Source organism: Symsagittifera roscoffensis, chromosome 7 (genome assembly GCF_963678635.1).
Source record: "Symsagittifera roscoffensis chromosome 7, txSymRosc1.1, whole genome shotgun sequence".
Lineage (NCBI taxonomy): Eukaryota > Metazoa > Xenacoelomorpha > Acoela > Convolutidae > Symsagittifera > Symsagittifera roscoffensis.
Genome location: NC_087068.1, coordinates 8,364,102 through 8,388,202, shown reverse-complemented (window position 1 = coordinate 8,388,202; position 24,101 = coordinate 8,364,102). Strand labels below are relative to the sequence as shown.

General features: G+C 37.1%; 2 protein-coding genes across 2 annotated transcripts in view; both read right to left on the bottom strand.

The window, feature by feature from the left end:
* Positions 1-1,672: 1,672 nt before the first annotated feature.
* Positions 1,673-15,751, bottom strand: LOC134851361 (SID1 transmembrane family member 1-like). Its single transcript, XM_063867411.1, has 14 exons — positions 15,479-15,751; positions 13,363-13,545; positions 12,513-12,717; positions 12,056-12,296; positions 11,432-11,705; positions 11,090-11,183; positions 10,467-10,705; positions 8,619-8,770; positions 6,839-7,426; positions 6,177-6,282; positions 3,611-3,699; positions 3,485-3,531; positions 2,970-3,186; positions 1,673-2,460 (listed from the first exon to the last, which is right to left on the bottom strand). The coding sequence occupies exons 1-14, from the start codon at positions 15,588-15,590 to the stop codon at positions 2,284-2,286; spliced, it is 2,724 nt and encodes a 907-aa protein (XP_063723481.1). The 5' UTR covers positions 15,591-15,751; the 3' UTR covers positions 1,673-2,283.
* A 91-nt stretch (positions 15,752-15,842) lies between these two features.
* The window catches only part of LOC134851553 (STING ER exit protein-like), a 9,782-nt gene continuing 1,523 nt past the window's right edge, over positions 15,843-24,101 (bottom strand). The window contains exons 2-4 of the mRNA XM_063867685.1: positions 22,477-22,674; positions 17,122-17,396; positions 15,843-16,278 (exon numbers count right to left, since the gene is read on the bottom strand). Of these exons, the coding sequence (XP_063723755.1) occupies positions 16,140-16,278; positions 17,122-17,396; positions 22,477-22,674 (612 nt within the window). The 3' untranslated portion in view covers positions 15,843-16,139. The remainder of the gene's footprint in view (positions 16,279-17,121; positions 17,397-22,476; positions 22,675-24,101) is intronic.

Below are 24,101 nucleotides of genomic sequence, written 5' to 3'. Positions count from 1 at the left end.
AAACAATGTGCTGAGAAACAAAAATTCGGTTTTTGAAAAACAAACAATCTCAAAATATTGCTTTTGAGCGGGTATGTTCGGCCATGCAGATGAATCTTGTGCCAAAGTAATCTAAGGGGAAAAGCCTAGGACCCGGTTGCAATACACTATAAACGTTTCTGATAAAGTAGCCAAATTTCAGATTACTGGATTGTAAAAATTGTTAACTTGGCCAATTCGAGATAATTAACGCGCGATATATTGCGTTCTTATAACACGCGTAAGCGGCGGATTAATGCATTCTTTTATGAATCGAGGAAAAATACTTGGTCTTTTTTCCAGGAAGAACGCTAAATACATCCCTTTGTAGTTCAAAATAGCGTGTAGGGGAAGAATTTTTGTCGATTATTTTGTCATTTTTTGAGCCAAAAACATGAAACTGACCTCAAAACTGCAGTCGGAACATTCAGGGTTTGCCGTGATATACGAGCAGTCTTGCTCTTTTAAATTGAGTTGAGATTTTATTTGGTAAAAATCCGAAACAAAACAAGGAGAGCCGGTTACTGCGCAAGTAACACAGAATCTTCTGAACATAGTCTTAATAAATACAAAAAAGTTTTTTCTAGACCTTAGGCACATTCGAAAGCCAGAACAAAATAGGCAAATTTGAAAAATTGATTGTTTTATATTTCGAAAATGGGGCAAACAAACTCCAAAAACTAACTTTATTTGAGTAAAACTAGGCGCAAACAAACTCCGAAAACTAACTTTACTTGAGTAAAACTAGGTTTTTATGGCTTAAATGTAGCACATATAAGATCTTTTAAGCCTTCTCGAAAATGGCACAAACAAACTCCAAAAACAAACTTTACTCGAGTAAAACTAGTCGCAAACAAACAAAAATTAACTTTACCTGAGTAAAACTAGGTTTTTACGGCTTCAATGAAGCACATATAAGATATTTGAAGCCTGAATGCTTAAAATATCTTAGTTTTTGTTTAAAAAAATACATATAAACGGAAAAATTGTAAAAAAAAATTTAAAAAAACTTTCAATTGTTCTGAATTTAAGAAAAAATTTCATGTTTTTGATTTCGAAAATGGCACTAACTCCAAAAACAAACTTTACTGGAGTAAAACTAGGTTTTACGGCTTAAATTAAACACAATTAAGATATTTTAAGCCTGCTCGCTCATCTTTTTTGCTCGAAATTAAAAAAAAAAACGAGTTGTTGGAAAATGCAAAAAACAAACTATTTGATGAAGTTACTTAGTTAAGACACGCAAGGTAGTTTTGAATTTAAACAGTTATTCGTAGCTTTTGCTATTAGGTTGTATTGGATACCAGAAAAATAACCGAACCTCATAATTCAACAGAATTAAATATCGACCACAAAATCCGTCATCAAAATTTTAATTTACTTCCAAAATAGCTGATAAAAATTGATCGAAAAACCGTTTAAACTGATCTCGTTTCATTGTACATGTATTGCTTCGTTATACGAGTCACGTGTTCAGAGTAATTTTCTCTTGCAAAATAGTGCCAGTCGTCTTTTGGTTCCTCAATATAACACTTCGCTTCAACTCAAGTAGTCGCTTTAACTTGAGTAATCAATTTCAATATTTGACCTGCTACTTCCAACTGGTAAATCACAAATAGCTTAGTAAAAAAGCTGATTTTTGAAAACTTGGTGATATTACTGGGTACAGAAACACTAAATTTGCTGGGTAATCTATAAATACTAATGCATCATTAAAATCTACGATAGAAAATTTAGATTAAACAAATAAATTGGTTGCTTGCTTATGAAGCCAAGACTTGCACCAAATAATACTGAAAACTCTGAATCGGCCAAGTCAGACGATGATATCCGAATACGAAATTAAATGCGAATTAAACATCATTCGCATTGCTTATGATAGAAAACCCGAAGAATAGTATTTTACAAGGAGTAACTAAAAATAAATTAGTTTTTTTTAAAGAGAACTAATGAAATTATTCATTTTTTTAAAATCAAACAGGTTTTTTCGAACGTGGGCAACAACACACTTCATTTACCATGTGCTTTTAGTTGGACTGCCACAAGTCTCTTCATAGGTTTTTCCTCGAGTCAACATATGCATTTTCAATTTTGACTATTTCTCATTGTAGCCAAGAACCATCTTCATTTCTTGTTATTTTCGGTTGCGCTCCAGGTATTTCTCGCTGTATTCTGATTCATTATAGACATTTTTCTCCAATATTTCTTTCTGTTTCATAATAGAACAATGTTCCCCAAGTATTCTGTTATTTGTTCTAGAACATTCTAGAACACTTTGATGTTGTGTCTCTCGCGTGAGTCCAGGTCGTCGTCCAGAATGAGCACGATGAGAAACGAGACGAAGAGAGAGATGGCAGACAGGAAATGCCAAATGTCGTGGTTGTCGTAGAAGTCCAGCAACACACACTCCTTGTTCAATTCACGCGACTGAGCCGGCGACAGCTGAAACAATTGTCACTGCTACAACTAATAACACAAACAAAAACGGGCTCTTTGGTTTTCCAGTTTCCTTGTGATTTTTTTCTTGTGATATTTTTTCTTTTGTTATGTTTTTAACTGTTTTAGACAATTTTATTTTGGGATTTTACAAGAAGCGTGGGAAACTGGAGAAAAGCTTAAAAATTTAGTTCGATAGGAGAGCCAAATAGGAACTTTCCTGCACTTTTGCATTGAGCAGCTCAAACAATCAATCAATATCTTATTTTGGCAATAAAGTTTGCGGTAGGTGGCTTTTAAACGGTAGCTTTCAGCACTTCAAGGAAGGTATTGATCAAAAATCAAGAAGGCATTTTTGATACCCCTCAAAATCGGCGACTTTTGTTTCAAATCCGTGCTAAGAAATTAAAAATTGAACTAACAAAACGCATAATGAAACAGTACTTGCGTAAAAATTTATTGCCAGCCTTTAAGTTGAGATACCTCTTGTAAACATTTGATCTCTTCATAATTACCTGCCAGTTGGTGCATGACTCCTTGAAGAAGTAGAGTGCCGATATCCAGGTGCAGAATCCGAACATGCCCAGGAACACAGTGAAGTAGTGCACTCTCTCTTTGAACCTCAGCTTCATGATGATGTAGAACATGAAGTAGAGCAGCAGATTCACGATGAAGATGGACAACAGGAGACTGCCGAAGCTGGTCGGCTGTTTGATCACGCCCAGAACGCCGCTAAAAACGAGGTCAAATTAACTATTATCAAATGATCAAACAATGGCCCAATTTTTTTTCTCAAATTACCACCCCTTTCCCCATATATAAATTTGATCCATTTTTAACAGTTAAACTTTTCATCCCATAGCCCGATTGCGATAAACTTAGTCTGCCGGTTAAAAACTCCACTATAAACATTCAGCCTTCATAACATAGTTTGACTAATTCAGCAAAGACAAAGATACGAAAAATGGAAAAATCTCATACTAAGAAAATACGTATCTTATAACAAGGTTGAACTTGAAATGTAGCTTACATGGCCCAATTGACAATATTTCCAATAGTCAGCAGAATGAATCGGTCCTGAAATTTAAAAAAAACATCAATTTTGATAGAATTTGAAAAATTCTTGGAACACAACTTCACGTTCTCTCTCACTCACCGGTTTGTTGGGTAGGTAGTGTCTCCAGGGCTTAATCACACAATACTCCCTCCGTACGAAGGTCAACATCCGATGGAACAGCTTCCAGTCTGAAATACAGCAAACAATGTGATAAAATATAGTAACTTGATTCGAATATATCACAGATGGTGCGGTGCGATCAGTGTTTTCTAATGCAAACGCCTAAATGATTGTCAAGAAAGTGGGCTGTTCTCATGCCAGAAATCCCGATTGACAAAAATCTTTACAAACTATCTGGTTGGCTCATTAATGATCCTACTCTCAGGAGGGACTGATCTGATCTTTCAGGGAGATTGCCAAGCCCCGTGGATCCAACTTTATAGTTATTTTTTAAAAAACCGAAAACTTGTGAATTTTAACACAGAGGCAAGACTGAGCTTCGCACCACTTGCGATAAAACAGAAACATAAAAAAAACATATCGAAAAAATATTTAAATGTTGAAAGAAACTAGGTGAACCGAAGTTTTCGTATGTCTTGATAAAAAAAAACAACTAGGGGCCCAGCTAAAGCTGTAGGTACGTGTTTGATATTCAATGAACTGGCTATGATGATGCGGCGCGAAAAAGGTGATTTCATAAATTAGACTTTGCCCAAAACCTTAGTTGTTTCTCTACTAAAATCAGTGAGAAGAGCAAAAACTTTAGAGATAATCAATCAAGGAGATAACTTTCATCGTACAAAAAATTAAACAGTCGCCGCTTCCGCAGGAATTACTATCGCAACCAGTTCCTTCATTTGAAATTTTCACCTTAAATTTGATTGTGTGAACTTCAGGAAAATCAAAAAGTTTCTAAAAACCAGCAGTCAAAAGTTGTGGCCGCAAAACCGGGTTTCTCGATTGAACACAACCTGAGAATTGGCACAGTAGTTTTCGCGCTAAGTCAAAAAGTGTCCAACAAAACTGTCAAAGTTTCAAAACTTTGTCTTGTTTGAAAACCGTATTTTTTTCTTAAACAAACTGGGCACAGCCAACTGTAAAAGTAGACTTTCAACAACCTGCTGTTTCGATTAAATCTATGACATCAGGATTGGCAGGATAATTAGCAAGAACAGTAAACAAATGGTCAACAAAATTTTTTGAAATTTCCGAGAATCATACCTTTTTGTGTGGAAAACAGGACGTAGCCGCTATGCGGAAGGGATTCAAAAACTCAGATTTGGGAGATTAGTTTTTGAGAAAATTTTGACTTACCGATTGCTATAACTTTTGATTTCAAAATATTTGGGCGCAGTCGCATAAGCAAATGAGCTTCCCACAACCCGTTCTTTGAATTGAACCCAAAATCTAAGATAAGGCAAGGTAGTTTTCGAGAGTATTCAAAAAGTTCAAAAAACGGTTAAAAAATCAAAAATTTGACCTTTTCGCTGGTTATAACATTTTGTGTTAACATTGTGAGTGGCCGCTGGCCAAGACAGGGGAGCTTAACACTACTCGTTATCTCTATTGAATCCGCAATCTCAGATTTGAGAGGTTAGTTTTCGAGAAAAGTGAAAAAGATTCACAAAATGGTCAAAATTAAAAAATTTGGCTATTCCGAGGACAATAACTTCATATGTAGACAAATTTGGGCGAACGCGCTTATGCAGGGAGCTTTTGATAACCGTCCTACTCATTGAAACCAAAAACTTAGATTTGAGATAAGTAGTTTTGGGATATGGGTCAAATATTCCCCCGCAGACTTTTTCCAAGGACGTAGACAGAGGGGTCAAGTAAAGAGACTCTAGATGAGTATGCAGGCACACAGGGGAGTAGGCGGTTTTTCATTTGATACCCCTTGTTTGGAAATCAGTAGAAATTGCTGAGAAAAACTATACCTTTTCCAATAAATTTGGAAATAATTTTCCATAACAAAAAAAAGTAGTTTCAACAAACCGATTGGTAAACATACAACCAAATTGAAAAGCGCAGAGGGGAGTGTTAAAACTGTGTATCATTTGAAGCGACCCAAATTTAGGTCGATAAAAAATAGTCCGAAACAATTTGGGCCGAGGAATTTTTTTAGCGAGCTAAAAAAACGATGGATATACGAAGTCAAGGTAGGAAAAAATACTAATTGTAGGAGCAAATCAAACACTAAAACAACATTGAAGAAAAATGCACGCAGCAAAAAACGATTCCAAGTTTTTACAACTACGCCAACAACGGAAAAACAGACAAATAATTTGGCGTTAAATTTAATTGAAACAGAATATTTCCCGTTTGAAAAAAAAAAACAGGTCCTGATCATATTTGAACCCAGAACATATGCCGTACCAGGCATATTCGTCACCTCCAGGCTAATTTGGCCGTAAACGCATAGAAGTTTGACTTCAATATGAACTAAGATACAAGTGATTCTGTTAAACAAGTTGTTAACCCAAAAAAGTCTTTATTCCGGTTTGATAACGCTTGCTAATCGCAAGCCTTAACATTCAGTATTTTCGATACAGCAAATTTAATTTGTTAACATGCATTTTCGATTCAAAGTATGGTCGTTATGGACCCATCTGTTATGTTTGCACAAGTTATGCGTTCTTCGAAAATAATGATATGGTTTACCTACCTAGTTTGATTTTGCTGATGAAATAGACTTGGCATGTGACGTAGAAAACTGCGAGCAGATAGCAGACCACGAATAGTATCCAGAACCAATTCTGCGCATGGAACACCTAAAAGATAGTTCAAAGTTAGTTAACTTCCGGCTACTTTTTCCCCATTAATGAAACACAACAGTCACTGCATTTCATAATTTAACAAAGAAAACTCAATTTTTCAAATTTAAGGGGTCAATTAAGACTCGTAAAAAAGGAAGGGTCAGGGAGATGGATTGGGAAATTGAAAAAAGGAAGAACATTTCAAAAATTTATATTGAATTGGGTTTAAATTTTTTTGACTTTCTTATTTCAAAGATGCATGTAGGCCTAGCGGTAACAAGCCGACTCTTGTCCCGATAGATGGGTTTCGGTTTTTCTTTTCACTGTCGTTTTTTCTCCCCCGCACAGCCAAAATGTACGGATCAAATAAATTATATTATTAAGTTTAAAACAATAACTCTTGCAAGTTTTCTTGATTAGTTTCGAGTTTAGACTTAGAGCACATCAGCTGATCTCGTATCTACCCTTTCCAAGCGTTTCTTGCCCTCAGTAATTTGTTATGCAATTTATATTATATAAGTCGATAAAAATAATAAAAAATTATACACTAACGCGATTAAATTAAGCTTACCACTCCGACGACTGAAATTGCGATGACAACTGCGAACGTCATAAATGCCATGTGTGAATTCGCATTCACATCCGGATGTCTACTCTGGTACATCCTCAGAGTGCCCAGACCTCCAATAATATACATGAAGGACACGTCGAACTGGAAGTTGAACCCATTTGGGCACAGATGGTAACATGCAGACATCACGCCTTCCATGCATAACGCCAGTGCAATAGCGTAGAAGATTCCGAAGTGTTTTGGGATCCCACGATTAGGCAAATCCGGGTCAATTAATACTCGTAATTTAAAGTTCGCTTCTTTCGAGTAAACGATCAAAAAGAACAGAACACCCAACATAACGTAGCCTATGTTGCTAAATAGACTGTTGAAACTAGCAAACACTGAGTATGGCTGGGAGCACCAGAAATTGTAGTAGCAGAAGTCTTGGTTGCCAGTGTCGAAATAGAGTTGATAGGAGATCATGAGATAGATTACAGGCAGAGTGTAGAATATGGCGACTGTTAGGAGTGTCCAAAAATATAGTCTGTATTTTCGTTGAAGAGTGTTCGATCGCTTCCGTGCCAGGTCACTCAGATAGACCACGCCCTAAATAGTAGAACACAGCTTAAAGACTACCAGTTCTTTGCTCAGTAGGATTTACCACTAATTGTGAAAAACCACCTTAAACCAAAACTATTATTTTACAGGCCAAAAAATAAATTAAACTTGGAAAATAGTATTCATTAAGGCTCTATTCTTTGTGGAATCAGATAATTATAGAATTGATTTTTCCTTAGCTAGAACATTAATTTTAAAACTGCGGGACTCATAGCAAAAGTAAAATTATCTCATTTTTGTTTCCGTTTTGCGCCAACAGCAGGCTTCAATTCAATAAATTAATCGGATGAACCATGCTTTTTCTGTGTACTGATCTGACGCGGCCGTTTTTGGTTTAACGGCACGTTATCTATGACCAAGCAACTTTCAAAAAACATCAAAACCAAAGTCAGTCTCAAAAAAAATTACGATAGTGTTTTAAAATTATATAATTGCAAAGTTTAATAGAATTGGATTATCTGAAATCTGCGAAAAACGCGGATTAAGGGCGGTACAATTTCAAAGCACTTTCAACGGTGATTCTGATATTCATAAACATTATATAAGAGCGGAGGATAATTTGGCGAAGCACGGATGTTCTTCATTTCTTAATCATTTGCGAGTTTACAACATAGATATTTAACACAGACGCGAAGTTGCACTTCGCATACACAAGCAAAAATATGACCGATAAGGCTACTGGGAAAAACTGAATAAGTAAAACTTCGAGTCTACAAAATTTCTCAAGTGACTCACGCCAATTATGACGCATTAACAGTACCAGTCAATTTGAAAAAAAAATCTACCAACTAACATGCCTCAACTTATAGAGCGGACGCATTTCAATTAGTATACGAAAAAGTTCATTAAAAACATCCGAGCCTGCCCAGGTTCGAACCCTCTTTTTTTGTTGCTGGTCTCCTTCCCTACCTCTCCTTCCATGCGTATACTCCCATGATACCGTGGAGCTAAAATGCTATTTGTAATATATTAGTCGGTGTTATTATCCTTAGCATTGGATGTACTGAAAAGCTGGTTATTGATCAAAATGAACTTTCAAAATGCACACACTTTGTCGAAACATTGCATCGCAACAATATTTGCGACTTAGGTTGAAAAAAAAGAAAGTTCATAGTATAACACAAGCCAAGCATGTGTAATTAGTCTCAAAACTAAACAGGTAATTTACGAATAGCAGTACTTTGTGGTGATGATGGTGGCCTGTAGCTGATGTGCAGTGGTGGTTTGTGGCGAGTCTTTCTGTGTCCGCTGTTGTCAGATTCTCCTCCGCCGTCCTGTAGTTCTCTCCATTTCCGTCTCCGTCTGCAGATGAAGAACAGCTACTAATCGTGTCTAAATTATGTGGATTTATGTTTAAAAACATAATTAATCACAGCCGATCAATGTCCACTCTCAGTAAAGACATTCGGACCGAATGAGACATTCGAACCAGAATTCGTGTACGGTCGGGCCGGGTCGTACTTTTCTTTCAAACTCTTTTAAACTCATCGCAGACTCAAATTGAAGGCGTATATGCCCTGATTTGTTAATTAAGCCCTTATTTTAATGTTTTTTTTCCCGGCTATGCTGAGTTAGGTGTGTTTGAGAGTTAACCAATACATAATGGAGCATCGCAAACAGAAGATTGCAAAAGTGTAGAAACTCAAGGCAACCGGAAAAAAAAAGAAAAATATATTCGAAGAAAAAAATAAATCGAGTTAAGCTCTTTGCATTGCGAATATTCGAAGAAAAAATATATCAGATTAAACTCTTCGAATTGCGAAACTGTTCATGATTGAACTTTGCTCTTGAAATTAACCCAACTTAAGAAAACTGGATCAATTGGCAACTTTTTAAAAAATCTAAACTAAAGCCCATTTTCGAAACTAGAAATCGATCATGTTTATCATACGCCAATTGTGTTTCGTAATCGGAGAACAAAAATTGCCTACCTTTCAGCAAATGAACTTGAACTAAACTCAAAAAGTGATATACTGTGATATACAAAAAACTCAAATATGACTAAGCGTACTCACAAATGCATTACTATGTATGAAAGCACTTCCGTAGTTATTTGAGCATTTTAGAACTTTTGCCAGAAAAAAAATCACAGTGAAGCTGCGCTTCGCAAACACTTGCAAGAACACGACCAAAAAGCAGCTCTGTCAAGTGAAATAAGAAAAGGTAGAAATAGGCCTCAAATTAGCAAAAACTCGGCTACGTGTCGGATTCGAATCTGCGACCTAGCAAATTTGGGTCTCACGCACTAACCACTCAGCCACGGATGCTTAAAATCTCCAAAAACTAGCCACAAATAACTCAGCTATGTGTGCTAATAAATTGCCAATTTGATGCAGTACAAGCAGCACCAAATACAAAAAGACACAATTTTGCATGTAATAAATTGGAAAGCATAAAGAAAATTATATATAAATTATGCATTTCAAAAAAATTGCTAGATATATTGAGTTGAAAAATTTCTGAAATCGAATTTTTAATCATTGTACTGCTTACCGATTCTTTTTTATTAGCTACTTAGGTTGGAAAAAAAGGAAGTTCGTACTATTACACTTTCATTCGCAGGTGTCATCAAGACCTATATAAATCATAAGCTCTCCTTTCTTTTACACTTAATCAAAACCAGTGATGTTCGCAAAATTTACTCCATGGGCTTAAACAGCCCGGTTTTTAAAGGTAATCGCGTATTTAAGGTACTCCGAGATCTTTACGTGGGCATTCTAATCCAATTTAAGCAAGCGTGGGCGACATTTTATTAGTTGCCTAAAAACTGTAACTTGCCCTTGAACCACATTTAGATTGTTTCGGAACGTATCGACGTCTAGAAGCACGGTAGCTAGTGTTCCTGGCCTAGAGCCAATGACTATAGGACCTAATTTCTCTTTCGTCGCGTGTGGCAGTTCAACGAAATTCATTGGGTTTTCGTTGTGAAATTGTGCAATCTGAACGACTGTTACATGATGGTACATTCCCCGGTTTTAGTTGAGCAGCGGTCTAGCTAAATCAACAACTGAACACTGACTTCACGAACCTTGATTAGACGACTCGATTTTGTTACTAATTGCTCTGCTTCTATGTACTGCACTTCCACTTCTTACACTATTCCCAGAGTGCACATTCACTGCACTGTGTGATATATCTCGTATCGATGACGAGACTCCGTTGCTATCGCATACAGAAATTGGAACTGTGGAGTCCAGCAGTCCTGGATCACAGTCGTTGTCTAGATCCAGAGTCTGACGCCTGTACTGCTCTTGGAGAGCTCTGTTTCTGAAAGCAATCGATCTTTGCTATTTGGGTACTCAAACTCTTTTCACTTATTCCGCCCACTTTACTTAGAAGCGATCCACTAGTGACTTTAATGCGTTTTTCCAACAGTATTTGGAACTAATCAGATTAGAGCATTTTCATTTCTGCTTTTATATTTTGAGATTTGCGAACTTGAATGGAACAAGTAAAAAGATCCTAAAAAGTCTATACACTTCATTTCGATTTGTCTCTTCGGAACAACATGGCATTTCAAACTCACGAAAAAAAAATAATTTAACTAGTTAATTAACTATTTAATTTTGAATTTACTTGTTTGAAACTATAACCTGAAATTAACTTCCCCGTTCACTTATAATTCGAGTTTTGAAATATTTGATTCCTCACTTGCAAAACTGGGCGAGGGCGTAGATGAAGAAAACGAAATAGAAGGATCCGAATGCCACCAATGCAGTCACAGTCGCAGTGAAATAGATCTCCTCTAAACAAGCAGATTATGCGCGTCAATTTCATTTTGTTAAGGCAACAACACTAAAAATGAAATTCTAACAAATGAAACTTTCTCCTAATAGTCCTCAAATTTTATAACCTTGTTGATAACTATGATTATTTTTCGTTATAACTGCACTCGTTTTACTTAAATTATGTATGATATTCCTTCTGAACAAAAAAACACGCGGACTTATTACGTGAAAAGTCACATTAAGACTTCAAAACCAGAGCACTCACTCTCGCCAGTTCTGACTATAGTGATGGTGACCTTTTTCGACTGCTTGTCATTAATTCTCAAAACATCTTCCCATCTCTTTTTATACAACTCCGCACTCTTCTTAGTAGATAGACTGATATGACTGTGTGCATTGGGGGAGGGGGGAAACTTCGCGGGGGGCATGAAGAGGAAGGGAGAGGAGAGGGGGTAGAGGGAATCGGAGGAGTCGCATGTGACGTTCGTGGGGACTACTATGACAACAATGAAGAACCAGTCTGACTTCAGTCGTTCACGCTGAAACAAGTTAAATGTCAAGTTAAATTACAATAAAACATGTAGCTCCGTAGTTAGAGAGAATTATGTTTAATAAGGAACTGTAACAACCCTCTAGAGCATCAAAGTGTCCGAGGTTAAAGGACAGTCAATTTGTATATACCAGGCAAATGTTATTCCAGCATAAATCTTTATTCCAATATGGTCTCTTTAAGATGCAGCGGTCTTTGGAAGAGTTAAGAAAGTTGCCACGCAGAAAGAAATTGATGGATTCTCTTATCGTCTTCTAACATCTTGCGGTCTTGGAAGTACTCGGGAGTAAAGAATGGTTAGAAGGCTTAAATATTAAATGTTTTCATCGTGGTACTAACCGACACTACGATTCCCGCCTTCTTAGTGAAGTACTGATGGACTCCCTCATATGCCACATCGTCCACCTGGTCATACACTGGACATTGAGCATTCTGGACAGACACAATGGAGCAGTAGTTGTCATCTGATTCGAACTTCACCAGCACTGACGAGTGGGACTCATCCTCTCCTGGTTTCAGTTGGTAGGAGAGCACTTGTGGTTGCGACGGAGACACATGCAGAAGGGCGTGTCCTGTGCCCCTAAAAAAGAAAATTCACGATAGTGCGTTGTAACACAGCAAATAAACGTCATCCAATTTCGAAGGAAAACACTTTTACCAACGTCTAAGCTGTCTTTAAAAACTATGACAGTTGTTCCCTGATCAACGGAAGCCCGTCCCGTACCCTATTCGCTTCTTCCTAATTCCGCTACCACATTCAGCAAAAACAAACGAAAAAAAGTACAACCAATCTAACTTGAGCTGGGATGAGTCAATGACTGTAGTGGATAGAGTGAAGTTGTATCTGCGAGCGGAGAGAGTGGACAAGTCTATGAAGAATGTGTTCAGCTCTTCCGATGCATTCGGGGCAGTACAGAGGGTGCGGGACACATCCGAGTAGAGTCTCTCCCCGATCATCACTGGCACTTGGAACGACATGATGTTCTCACTAGTCCGTACAACTGCAAAAACACACATGACGTTTCTTTTTAGTTAACCAGCCAGAGGCCTCAGCTGACGGTTAATTATTTAAGCTTAGCTAAACTATAGCTATCTTACAACAGCTCACCTTGTAAATTGCAGCGCACGTGCGATTTGAACCCGCAATCATATGATTGCTGTTCACCATCACTTCCGATGCGCCACAACGCCACTTTAGATCATAGTCAAAAGGCAGGAATAATGCCGCACTTACATAGGATCTCAGCTACTATTTCAAAAATCCCCCACTTTTTTGGTCGACGTTGGTGCAGCTCTTTCCCTTAGGTTGCTCTAGGGAAAAGAAAAACATCTAGAGGTCCAGGTAAACATCCAGCTACCAAGAAGAAGGCAGCAAAAAAAACTCAGTACACGATAGTGGATTTTCAGTCCCGTCGGATTTGGAAAAATGATGATCTGAAAATTGCACACTAAAATCCCTGTCCTACTTGACTCTGTAGTTGCGGCAATAGCCATCAATTTTCCTATCGAATCAAAAATGCGGGATCAATGAACCGCTACTTGATGCAAACCGACGACTTATGGCATCTGGTAACCAGCTTCCTCAAACGAAGTGCATCACAGTACTATAACACTACTATATAGTATTAATGGTAATCATAAAATACCTGCGAATAGGGGTGGCAAAGCTGGATCGTAGTCGCCACCGACCACCGACAGTTCAATCTGAATGTTCTCGTGCACCCCCACTTGCACATGTTCGAACTTGTAGACTACATTGTCGTCATCAACCGACACTGAGCCATGGTACTTTTTATTCACCGTCGCATTCTGCTCCTTGATGAAACGGTCTGAAAAAACATGGCAATGGAACGAATTCGTACGGATTCATTGTAATAAAATTAGTGCAGGTTCGAAATCGGAGGCTCTAAGCGAATAGCGAGTGAGTTTTGGAAAATAAGTAATAGCTAACTTAAGGCAAGACCTCCGATTGCTATACTATAAAAATCCTAGAGTATGTCACTGATTACTGATTCATTGAGTCACTGAACTCAAAGACACCCTAAAATAATTGACTCTGAAAAAAAATTCAAATTTCGAGTTAAAAGAAAAATATGTCACCTAAAAGCTCTTTGATTATCCAGTATCTTTGTGATTGACACATTTGTTGACCAAACTAACTGATCGAGGCATTTCACACGTCGAGGCGAAGCGGATAAAATTATAAGCCAACAAATAGATCCCCTTAAGGCTAATCCCTCTTAAAGTAAAACCAAAATTGAAGCGGAAGTAAAACCAAAAGTGAAATCTCATATCTTTAAAAAAAACTTTCAAAAAATTAACACAAAAACACTTGTCCTAAATCTGTACGAACTCTGGCTAAAAATCCGTCTAAGCAAAAAGGCAAGAAAAATTGATTGCATTCAGACACGATAATAAAAAAAATCAAAATAAAAAATGCGAAATCCAAATAAGGTAAAATCAAAATGGTCGACAAAAATTTCAGAACTAGATACAGTAGTACTACATAAGAAAACACATTTGAAAAACTTGACTAATTTCGACGCACAGACAATTCGGCCAAAGACAATTCAGCTAATTTGAAAATCAGACAACTCAGCCAATTTGAAAATCAGACAATTCATCCAAAAATATACCGACAATTCAGCCTGTTTTACAAAACGCTAGATTCGAAAGAAAAAAATCGGAATTGGAGTTATTTCTCGGTTTAAGATCGCCGGTGGTGATAACCGGCTCTAAATTTCGTATAGAGTCCTACCCTCTGTTGGCAAGCTCGCAACACCTTGACGCGATTGCGGCGGTCACTATTATTGGCTGAATTGTCTGCATACTTTATTGGCTTAATTGTCTGCAAAAATTTCAGAACAAGATAGTAGTACTACATAAGAAAACACATTTGAAAAACTTGACTAATTTCGACGCACAGACAATTCAGCTAATTTGAAAATCAGACAATTCTGCCAATTTGAAAATCAGACAATTCATCCAAAAATATACCGACAATTCAGCCTGTTTTACAAAACGCTAGATTCGAAAGAAAAAAATCGGAATTGGAGTTATTTCTCGGTTTAAGGTCGCCGATGGTGATAACCGGCTCTAAATTTCGTATAGAGTCCTACCCTCTGATGGCAAGCTCGCAAAACCTTGACGCGATTGCGGCGGTCACTATTATTGGCTGAATTGTCTGCATACTTTTGGCTGAATTGTCTGTATTTCAAATCGGCTTAATTGTCTTTGACTGAATTGTCTGGACGCGACCAATTTCAGTCATCCTGCAAACAAAATTTTCTATGGAAAAAAACTACCATCTCATTTGCTATACCCTTGCTTATCGCAATGGTAAACACTGGATCAATAGATATATATTTTTCTGCAATAACACCCAAACTAAACTCCACTTTTGAAGCCAGTAATCGTTCTCGATTCTCGCGCCATTTTCATTTTCATTACTAGAGAACGTAACTTCTTTTACATGCGTCTAATATACTGTCAGCGTATTTTCATGCGCTTTTAAATGAAAATCATTCGAAAATCAAAAAAGTTAAGGTAAAATAACCTTCAAAAATACCTTACACTTTACGAAAATCAGATGTTTGGTTTTTTCATCAAAACTTTGGCTCTGGGGCTTCCATTAATTTCACTCAAATTTACAACACTCAATTACGGTAAAACTTAATTTTTTTTCTACCTTAGCTCAGTTAAGGTGATTTTACTTCAATTTTTTTTGTGCGTATTAAGAAAAGATTTTGAAAAACAACTCACTATAGCTTTGTGCATGTACATGTGATCCAGAAGTTTCACTTGTCGCCGTTTCTGATTGTACGCGTGTAAATAAAGCGAAAAATACTCCATAAAAGAAGAGATCAACGCCCATGTTGACGACAGAATAAAGTTAGAATTCGCGATATCATTCAAGGCTCATTCGTCGTAAGCTCTTCGATATTCATAATTGCACTGCTGTAATCAGATTGCAGATCAAGGTTTACTTGTATTGCGTACAAATGTTTTGCATATGATAAAATGTAAAGCTAGCATCTATCTGAAAGAATGTACAATGTCAATTTGAGAAAAAGATTTGAAAACAACTTTAATAAATTAAAACTTAAATTAATTAAAAGGTGTATAATGTTTCACAAAATTAAATTCTAGCTAACAAATCTAGATGCTTACGACTAAATCACAGAAGAAATTTTAAACACCATATTCTATTGTCTTGCAAAATCAGCCTTTTCACGCATTCAAAGTTCTTTGATATCCCATGTTGAAGCCCGCGTACGGATCTTAGCGTGGATAGAGAGAGAGAGAGAGAAGTACGATGGTATACACTTCTAAAAGTGCCTGGAATTATGGAATTGTGTCTTGGCTCCACCGGGAGTATCTTGATGCCCGGCAGACATGGCATCTGCCCTCTTCTCTCTCTCTCTCACTTGAATAGATTGTCGATGAGGGTTCCCTTGTACTTCTTGTGCTGGTCCTCAATGGCCGCCTGCTGAGCCATCTTCCTCTTCAACAGTCCCTTCGCCTCCATCATTCGATACACCACTTTGGCATTCGCCGCGTACCTAGAACGAACTCCATGTTTTACATAATCAGACACTTTACCTTATGTCGTTATGTCACACTACCAGATTATCAGGCTGTATTTTATTTTGCACTATACGACGGCTTTTAAATGCAAAAATTGTCAGAGATAGAAAATAATCTTCAATTCAGAAAATCTACCAAGCATTTCATGCCGATTTTTAATATTCCAGGCCAGTAGCGGACTTAGGGGGGGGGGGGGGGATATTTGGTCAATATAGTGATTTGGGAGAGCTCAGAAAATCAATTTGGTCAACCTAAAAAAAAGGTCGAGAAAAATTTTAGTTTTTTTTGAAAATTCTACCCCCCCCCCCCCCTCGAGAAATTCCTAGATCCGCGCCTGTTCGAGGTGAACGTAGATGTCCCACTACACGGACATTGCGTAAAAAAACATCTCCGGCTAAACAAACCGTAAATTATGACACAGCACCAAATTCATGAATTTTGGCTCTTTCCTGATATCTTTCACCTTCTCCAATTTGAGAAACTTATAGGCACAAAGTAGTGACTTTTATACTTCGGGCTGAACTCTATTTTAATTAAAGCTCGTGAATACGGAGACAGGTCAAACACATGTCCTTTTTGTCGCACTTAATTGCCCCCTGCCGCCTGGGTACACACGAAAAATTCAAAGAGAAAGTTATATTTTTCGGTTATGTATGAATGCATGAAGACCGATAATGTTTTTAAACCGAAAACTTTTAGTTTTAAGCCAATAAATTATTTTAAGGCTTAAGGAAGGAAGTTTTGGCGTGCCTTGCAGATGCGACCAGGCAGCATAATAACCGACAACTGCTATTTAAAGTGTGAACTACTCCACTCACGAGTCAGCAATCTCCCTCTGTTCAATTTCATCCTCCTCGTCTTCAATTGTGGACACAGTCACTGATCCAGTTTTGCCCTTGTCATGCACGTGTTTCTTCACCAACACCTTGCTACTCCTCTTTCTAGCTGCCTCGTCTTTGTCTATCTGGTCGTACACCGATCTCTTGGTAATACCACCAACACCAGCTGATGATGATGATGCAGAGGATGAAGATTGTGCTGATGTTGATGCTTCACCAGTTGCGGTCGGATCTGTTTCTAATTGCACTGAGCCCTAGAAATAAAGAACGAATTTTTTCTCCAAACAAGTTCACAACATGATAGGAACTAGATAAACTATCCAATATAATTTAAACAAGTTATTTATCAATGACGTTTGGGCAAACTATAGAACCAGTGATGTCCACGCGGAAATAAATTAAATCGATTTGCAGGTAAAAGGATAAATAAAGAAAAATAGTCAGTATTACTTTTTCCAAACCAATTTGCATATTCAGTGCTCAGTTTTGGTGGGAGTTTTAAAATTGCCTTAGTCTATCGTATCCAAAGATGTCCATTTCAACGGAAAAGAATTTAAATTAATTCAAGTTTTCTTTTAAACATTAATTTAGTTAAATGTTCAATTTTGAGCTCACTCAAAGTTTAAAAGAAAACTTGAATTAATTTAAATTCCTTTCCTTTGAAATGGACATCTTTGGATACGATAGACTAAGGAAATTTTAAAATTCCCACCAAAACTGAGCACTAATTATGCAAATTGGTTTGGAAAAAGTAATACTGACTATTTTTCCTTATTTATCCTTTTACCCCACCTGCAAACTTTTGTTAACCTCCCCCTCTCCCGCGAAAGTTAAATATTTCTTTACAATTTCCGAATCTAATGAATATGCGAACTAATTAGAGCCATGGCATACAGATTTTGTCAGCATACTTTAATTGTAAAACCATTCGTTACACTATAATTTTGATATTTGAGCGAGATAAGGGAAAAATAAGAGCCGTAACATTTAAAAATAGCCAGCAGATAGTTAGACAAGAGTCAATGAAAGCAAACAAGACTGGTCGTGTCAGGGCGAAGCCCTGAATGTTCCGACTGCCTTTTCAGATTTATGGAGCAGTAATAACATCATATCATTAACAAATTAAATTTAAGAAGAAAACGAAAAAATTTTTTCTAAAATTTGAAACTTTTTTTAAATGAAAATCATCTCCCCACACGCCATATAAACTACAAAAGAATAGATTTCCCTCCTTATAACAAATCAATTATGGCAAATAAGCTTCTTTAAACCAATTTGGAACGATTTCTAAGACGGATTAAATCTCCGCTTACGCGTTTATGGCGCGAAATATATCGCGCTTTAACTGTTTTAAAATTGCCTTAAAATTGCCTTAGTCTATCGTATCCAAAGATGTCCATTTCAACGGAAAAGAATTTAAATTAATTCAAGTTTTCTTTTAAACATTAATTTAGTTAAATGTTCAATTTTGAGCTCACTCAAAGTTTAAAAGAAAACTTGAATTAATTTAAATTCCTTTCCTTTGAAATGGACATCTTTGGATACGATAGACTAAGGAAATTTTAAAATTCCCACCAAAACTGAGCACTAATTATGCAAATTGGTTTGGAAAAAGTAATACTGACTATTTTTCCTTATTTATCCTTTTACCCCACCTGCAAACTTTTGTTAACCTCCCCCTCTCCCGCGAAAGTTAAATATTTCTTTACAATTTCCGAATCTAATGAATATGCGAACTAATTAGAGCCATGGCATACAGATTTTGTCAGCATACTTTAATTGTAAAACCATTCGTTACACTATAATTTTGATATTTGAGCGAGATAAGGGAAAAATAAGAGCCGTAACATTTAAAAATAGCCAGCAGATAGTTAGACAAGAGTCAATGAAAGCAAACAAGACTGGTCGTGTCAGGGCGAAGCCCTGAATGTTCCGACTGCCTTTTCAGATTTATGGAGCAGTAATAACATCATATCATTAACAAATTAAATTTAAGAAGAAAACGAAAAAATTTTTTCTAAAATTTGAAACTTTTTTTAAATGAAAATCATCTCCCCACACGCCATATAAACTACAAAAGAATAGATTTCCCTCCTTATAACAAATCAATTATGGCAAATAAGCTTCTTTAAACCAATTTGGAACGATTTCTAAGACGGATTAAATCTCCGCTTACGCGTTTATGGCGCGAAATATATCGCGCTTTAACTGTAACTGGCCCAAATTGGCCAAAATGGCAATCTTTAAACCCCCATAACTTTACGAAAAATGATCACAGGTGAAATATCTTTTCAAATTTAAGGTCAGGACAAAAATACCTTTTGAATGATATAAAAAAATTCCGTCAAAAATGGCTAGTTAAATTTGTCTGAAAAAAACCCACCCCGAGCACAAATATTCCGTTACTTTCGTATCGAAAGTCGGAACAATAAACCGAAAAAAAATTACTGATTTTTTTAATTTTCGAATTTCAAAGAAAAAATGGATGCCCTTAAATCTCTTTAAATTTCTGGAAGTCGATGAGAAGTCTGCAAACTAAATCCTACTTTCAAAACTAGAGGTCGATCATGTTTAAGAAAGGAAATGAACTGAACTTACATCAGAAATCCAAAGTCAAACCGCGAAAAGCACAAAATAAATATTGCGACCTATATAAGAGTCTGAACTACGGCTCCTTTTCCTTTCCCCCCACCTCACATATACATCAATTTTATGTTGTAACGAGGGGTTTTACAAGGTTAAGTATGCAGACCAAATATGTTTGTCATAGCCTAATTAGTCCGCATACCAATTTTTCTAACAATCCGATGAGAACAAAATTTTACTATTAAAATTTCGCTGTTGGGGGGGGGGAAGGAAAAAGAGCCCGAACTACTTTCATCGACTCCTAATATAAATTCGTAATATAGCACTATGCTCGCATGTGTAAAAATAACAGCATTTTAAAAACTTTTAAGTTCCGATAGTCTTTGTTTTATTATTGATAAATGCGTGCGTTATGTCACGATGTAAATGGTTATGTTATGATGTTATTGAAAATCGCGGCGCGGAAGTGGAAATGAGCTCCCCCTATGTCCCCACCGCGAAACATAAATACCAACAAGGGGATCAGATATGCTTGTTTTGAAGTGATTGTGTCCCCTGCATGAGCATCAATTTTATTTTGGATCGAGGTTTCAAAAAGTGAAACATGAAGACCAAGCTTTTCCACTATCCTTACTTTTCAAATTTACATGGTTGCTTTATGTGTTATTTGTTATGATGGCCAAAGATGTAATGCTATGATGTACGGTATGAACAACAAATTGGTTCTTAACTGTTAGTTTGATCACCCTTCCGAGTTTCATTGCATTATAACAACGTTCAAGTAGTTTTCCAAAACTGAAATTGAAAGGTGGGGTAGTGAAAAAAAGCCCATGGATGTGTGTTGTAGGTTGGGGGGGCTGAACAGCTTGAGAGATTACTTCTACGCTAAATCTCAGTCAGACAACCCGACTAAGAAGTAATATTAAATTTTTGGCTTCTTTACAGTTCCTCTCACGACTCTTTTTACTTTTCCCCCACCTGCGGATTTTTAAAAGTAAATTGGGCTCTTTTCCATTTTCCCAACCTCCACGTAAAATTACAAAATATAGGTTCACTTGTTCATGCTGACGTTTTTTTAAACAGTTTAGAACATCAAAAACAATTTTAAATAGACCTTTGTAAAGCAAATTTTCGGAAAAAAAATCAGTGGGAGACTGGAAAAGGGCGGCATATTATCTGTTGATATCGTTTGATAGGGATCTTTTCCAGTCACATTTTCTTTCAAACTCAATTTTGAAAAGCTTATTTAAGCATGTCACGCAATGAAATTAAGCATGGTGAACAAGCAAAATGTTTGTCCGCATTGTCCGATTGATACAAAAACTCCCACGCGGACTAATTTGGCCATGAGTATGGAGACCAACTACGATTGTCATGGCCCATGACAATCGTAGTTGGTCTCCATACTTAACCCAGTAAACCATTAGTTGACGCTCAAGCCAAGTGAGGGAGAAGAAAAAAGCCTAGATTTGTTCTTCTCACCTGAAATCGTAACATCACGCATTTAGCTTTAATAACGCGCAAAACAAACATAAAAATTGATATTGTGAAAAATGGGTGAGTGGAAAATAGTTTCCGATTGTAATAAGATCTGCATGTAGACTAATTATACTAAGACAAATATAATTGGTCCTCATGGTTAGCCCTTTAAAATTTTGGCTCTTTTCCAGTTCCCCCTTCAAAATACCCAGTTTTATGTTTGATTTACGTGTTATTACGGCTAAATGCGTGATGTTACGCTGTGAAGTATCAATAACAAATCTGATCAAAATTGTCGATTTGTTCACCACGCCAATTTTCATTGCATTATGACAACGTTTAATAGACTTTTCAAAATTCAATTTGGAAGGGGGGAACTGGAAAAGAGCCAAAAATTTTTCCTGCTCAACATATGGTTAACAAGTTTCAGTATGTTTACATCTGGTGGAGAAAACGGTAGTTTACAAGATGTTCATCCAACGCTCAATGAAAAAGAGGAGTCTTTCCCATTATAGCCTCCCAGTCTTGTTTCAAAAAAATTTTTAACCCCCCCCCCCAAACTTTTCCCCAAATCAACTGACAAATGATATAAAATTAACTAGGTGAGGCCAAGGTGAGGCAGCTTGAATTGATACTCAATCAATATTCAGTTCACGAAAAAGAAGTCATCCATATAAATCAACTTAATATCATAATTGAAATGTTTCCATTAAAATAAATTTCAAAATATATGTAGTAGAAAAATCAGTACGGATAGTGTGTATATAATTGGAACGTTCGGGCGGGGGTGGGGGCATTAATGCGAAAGGTTGGGGGCTATAATTTACTGGGAGACTATAATGGAAAAGACCCAAAAAGAGCTATTGGAAAAGACCCAATTTTCACTGATTGGTTCAACTATATAATATATCTCTTGAGTTACACCGATGGTAGGATGCGCGCCCAAAAGACCAGGGTCCTTGGTTCGAATCTTGGTGAGGCCAGACGAGAAGTTTCGATCTGCACGTGTTGGGATGGTTGGGATAGGCACACTCGGTTGGGTTTACAGGAACCCTCTGAATTGTGCGCGTAGGCAGGATAGAAACAGCCTTGAGTCCAAAGGTCAGTGGGTAGCATCCTACCAGTATGGCAATTTTTTTTTCGATATGGCAGGAGATGATTGTTTAAGTTCTCCTGTTTTGCACCCCATCCCATGAATGGTAAATGTCAAGTCACTCTGGTGGGTTGAGGGAGGGCAGTGAAAGAGGTAGCTTATCCAGATAATCATACCTTGATTACAAATAAAGTGAGCGTGTCGTCTGCTTTGTGTCTGTAGAATAGCAGCAGTTTGCACTTCTTGCACCTCTTTCTGAACTGGTGCTCTACTCCATCCTTCCACCTCAGGTAAACTTCATCTGCATTCTCACATTGGATCTTGTGCGCATGTTTCGTGGCGTCTATCACTGTTGCCTCGTCTCTCGGTCTGACCTGGAGGCAAAAATTTACAGCTTTAATCAAAATGCTACTTGCAAATCACTTTCACGGCTCTCCCCCGACATTTCAAAGATTTTATTTTCATGTTTTTTTTTTCAGTTTTAAAAAACTATTTTTGCTTTCTCACAATGCATTGAAGTTTTGCATGGTGAACCAACCAATTGTTGTGACACATTTGTTTTTCATATCTTACTTCGTGACATCACACGTTTAGCCATAATAACCCGTAAGACAACTACGAAAACAGAAAACTTCAAATGTGGGGGGATGGAAAAGAGCTTTTATTTGTTCACCATGCAAAATTCATTTCACCATGCCACTTTATGACAACGTAAAATTAGTTTTTTCGAAAAGAAAAGAAAAAGAGCCGAGCTCTCTTTAAAAGGAAAGATGTGGTAAGCCGGAAAAATATTAGGCAGCACGTTATTCACAGAAGAAATTAAAGTTTGCACGGATTGGTTCAAGTATCGAATCTATCTCCTGGCTTCCAGGTGCGAATAGCACAAGTGGTAGGATGCTCGCCCATATGACCGAGGTCCTTGGTTCGAATCTTGGTGAGGCCAGATGAGAGGTTTCTAATCTGGAGTCGCTGTGAAGGTTGGGTTTGGCATAGCTCGAAAGGGTTAGGTCATAGCTCGACAAGACCAGCTAAGCTATGCACGAAGTCAGATTAGAAACAGCCTTGAGTCCAAGGGTCAGTGGGTAGCATCCTACCAACATTTTTTTTCGATATGGCTATCGCAGAAGGAGGTGATGTTCGACTTCAGGTTTAGCGAACCAGCAGAGCATTAATTACCTTCCTAGCCGGCTCTTTTTCCTTTCCACACCCACCCTTCCCCCCCCCCCCCCACACCTCAGACGAAACATGAATTTTTTGGTGTAACGAGCGAGTTGTTTTTTACAAGGTTAATTAAGAAGACCAAATAAGTTTGTCATAACCTAAGTAGTCCGTATTTCAATTTTCATAACAATCAAGCAAAGGGAACAAAATTTTTACTTGTATTTTTTTTGCAGGTGGTGGGGGAAGGAAAAAGAGCCAAGAGGCCTAGCCCAGGTTGAAAATGTTGATTTAAACTAACCTATTGCAATTTTTAAGAGCTGATCGCCAAATTAGAAAGCACGTGTCATTTGAACCCACGGCTCTTTTCCAGTTTCCCATTCACCTCGTAAATTTACAAAATATAATTGTAATTATCTAACAGTATGATTAAAATATACTGTAACAATCTGTTCACTTCATGACGCAGGCACGTTTTGCTGCTATTTAGACCATCTTAAGACTTTTGTAAATTGATTTAAACAGACTTTTGTAAATTGAGTTTCAGAAAAAAATCAAAGGGGAAACTGGAAAAGAGCCAAACCTACAATCAAATGATGGATGGGCACCTATCGCAAATCGGCACAACTTAGTAACAACATAT

What these genes read in the sequence shown, in the direction of transcription:
- LOC134851361 (XM_063867411.1), bottom strand. Translation starts at nt 15,590, where the DNA reads ATGGGCGTTGATCTCTTCTTTTATGGAGTATTTTTCGCTTTATTTACA. An exon ending in CATCAGCAAAATCAAACTAG is followed by an intron (nt 3,700 to 6,176) that starts GTAGGTAAACCA and finishes GCTGTATTTCAG; the next exon opens with ACTGGAAGCTGTTCCATCGG. An exon ending in AATATTGTCAATTGGGCCAT is followed by an intron (nt 3,187 to 3,484) that starts GTAAGCTACATT and finishes CCTCGTTTTTAG; the next exon opens with CGGCGTTCTGGGCGTGATCA.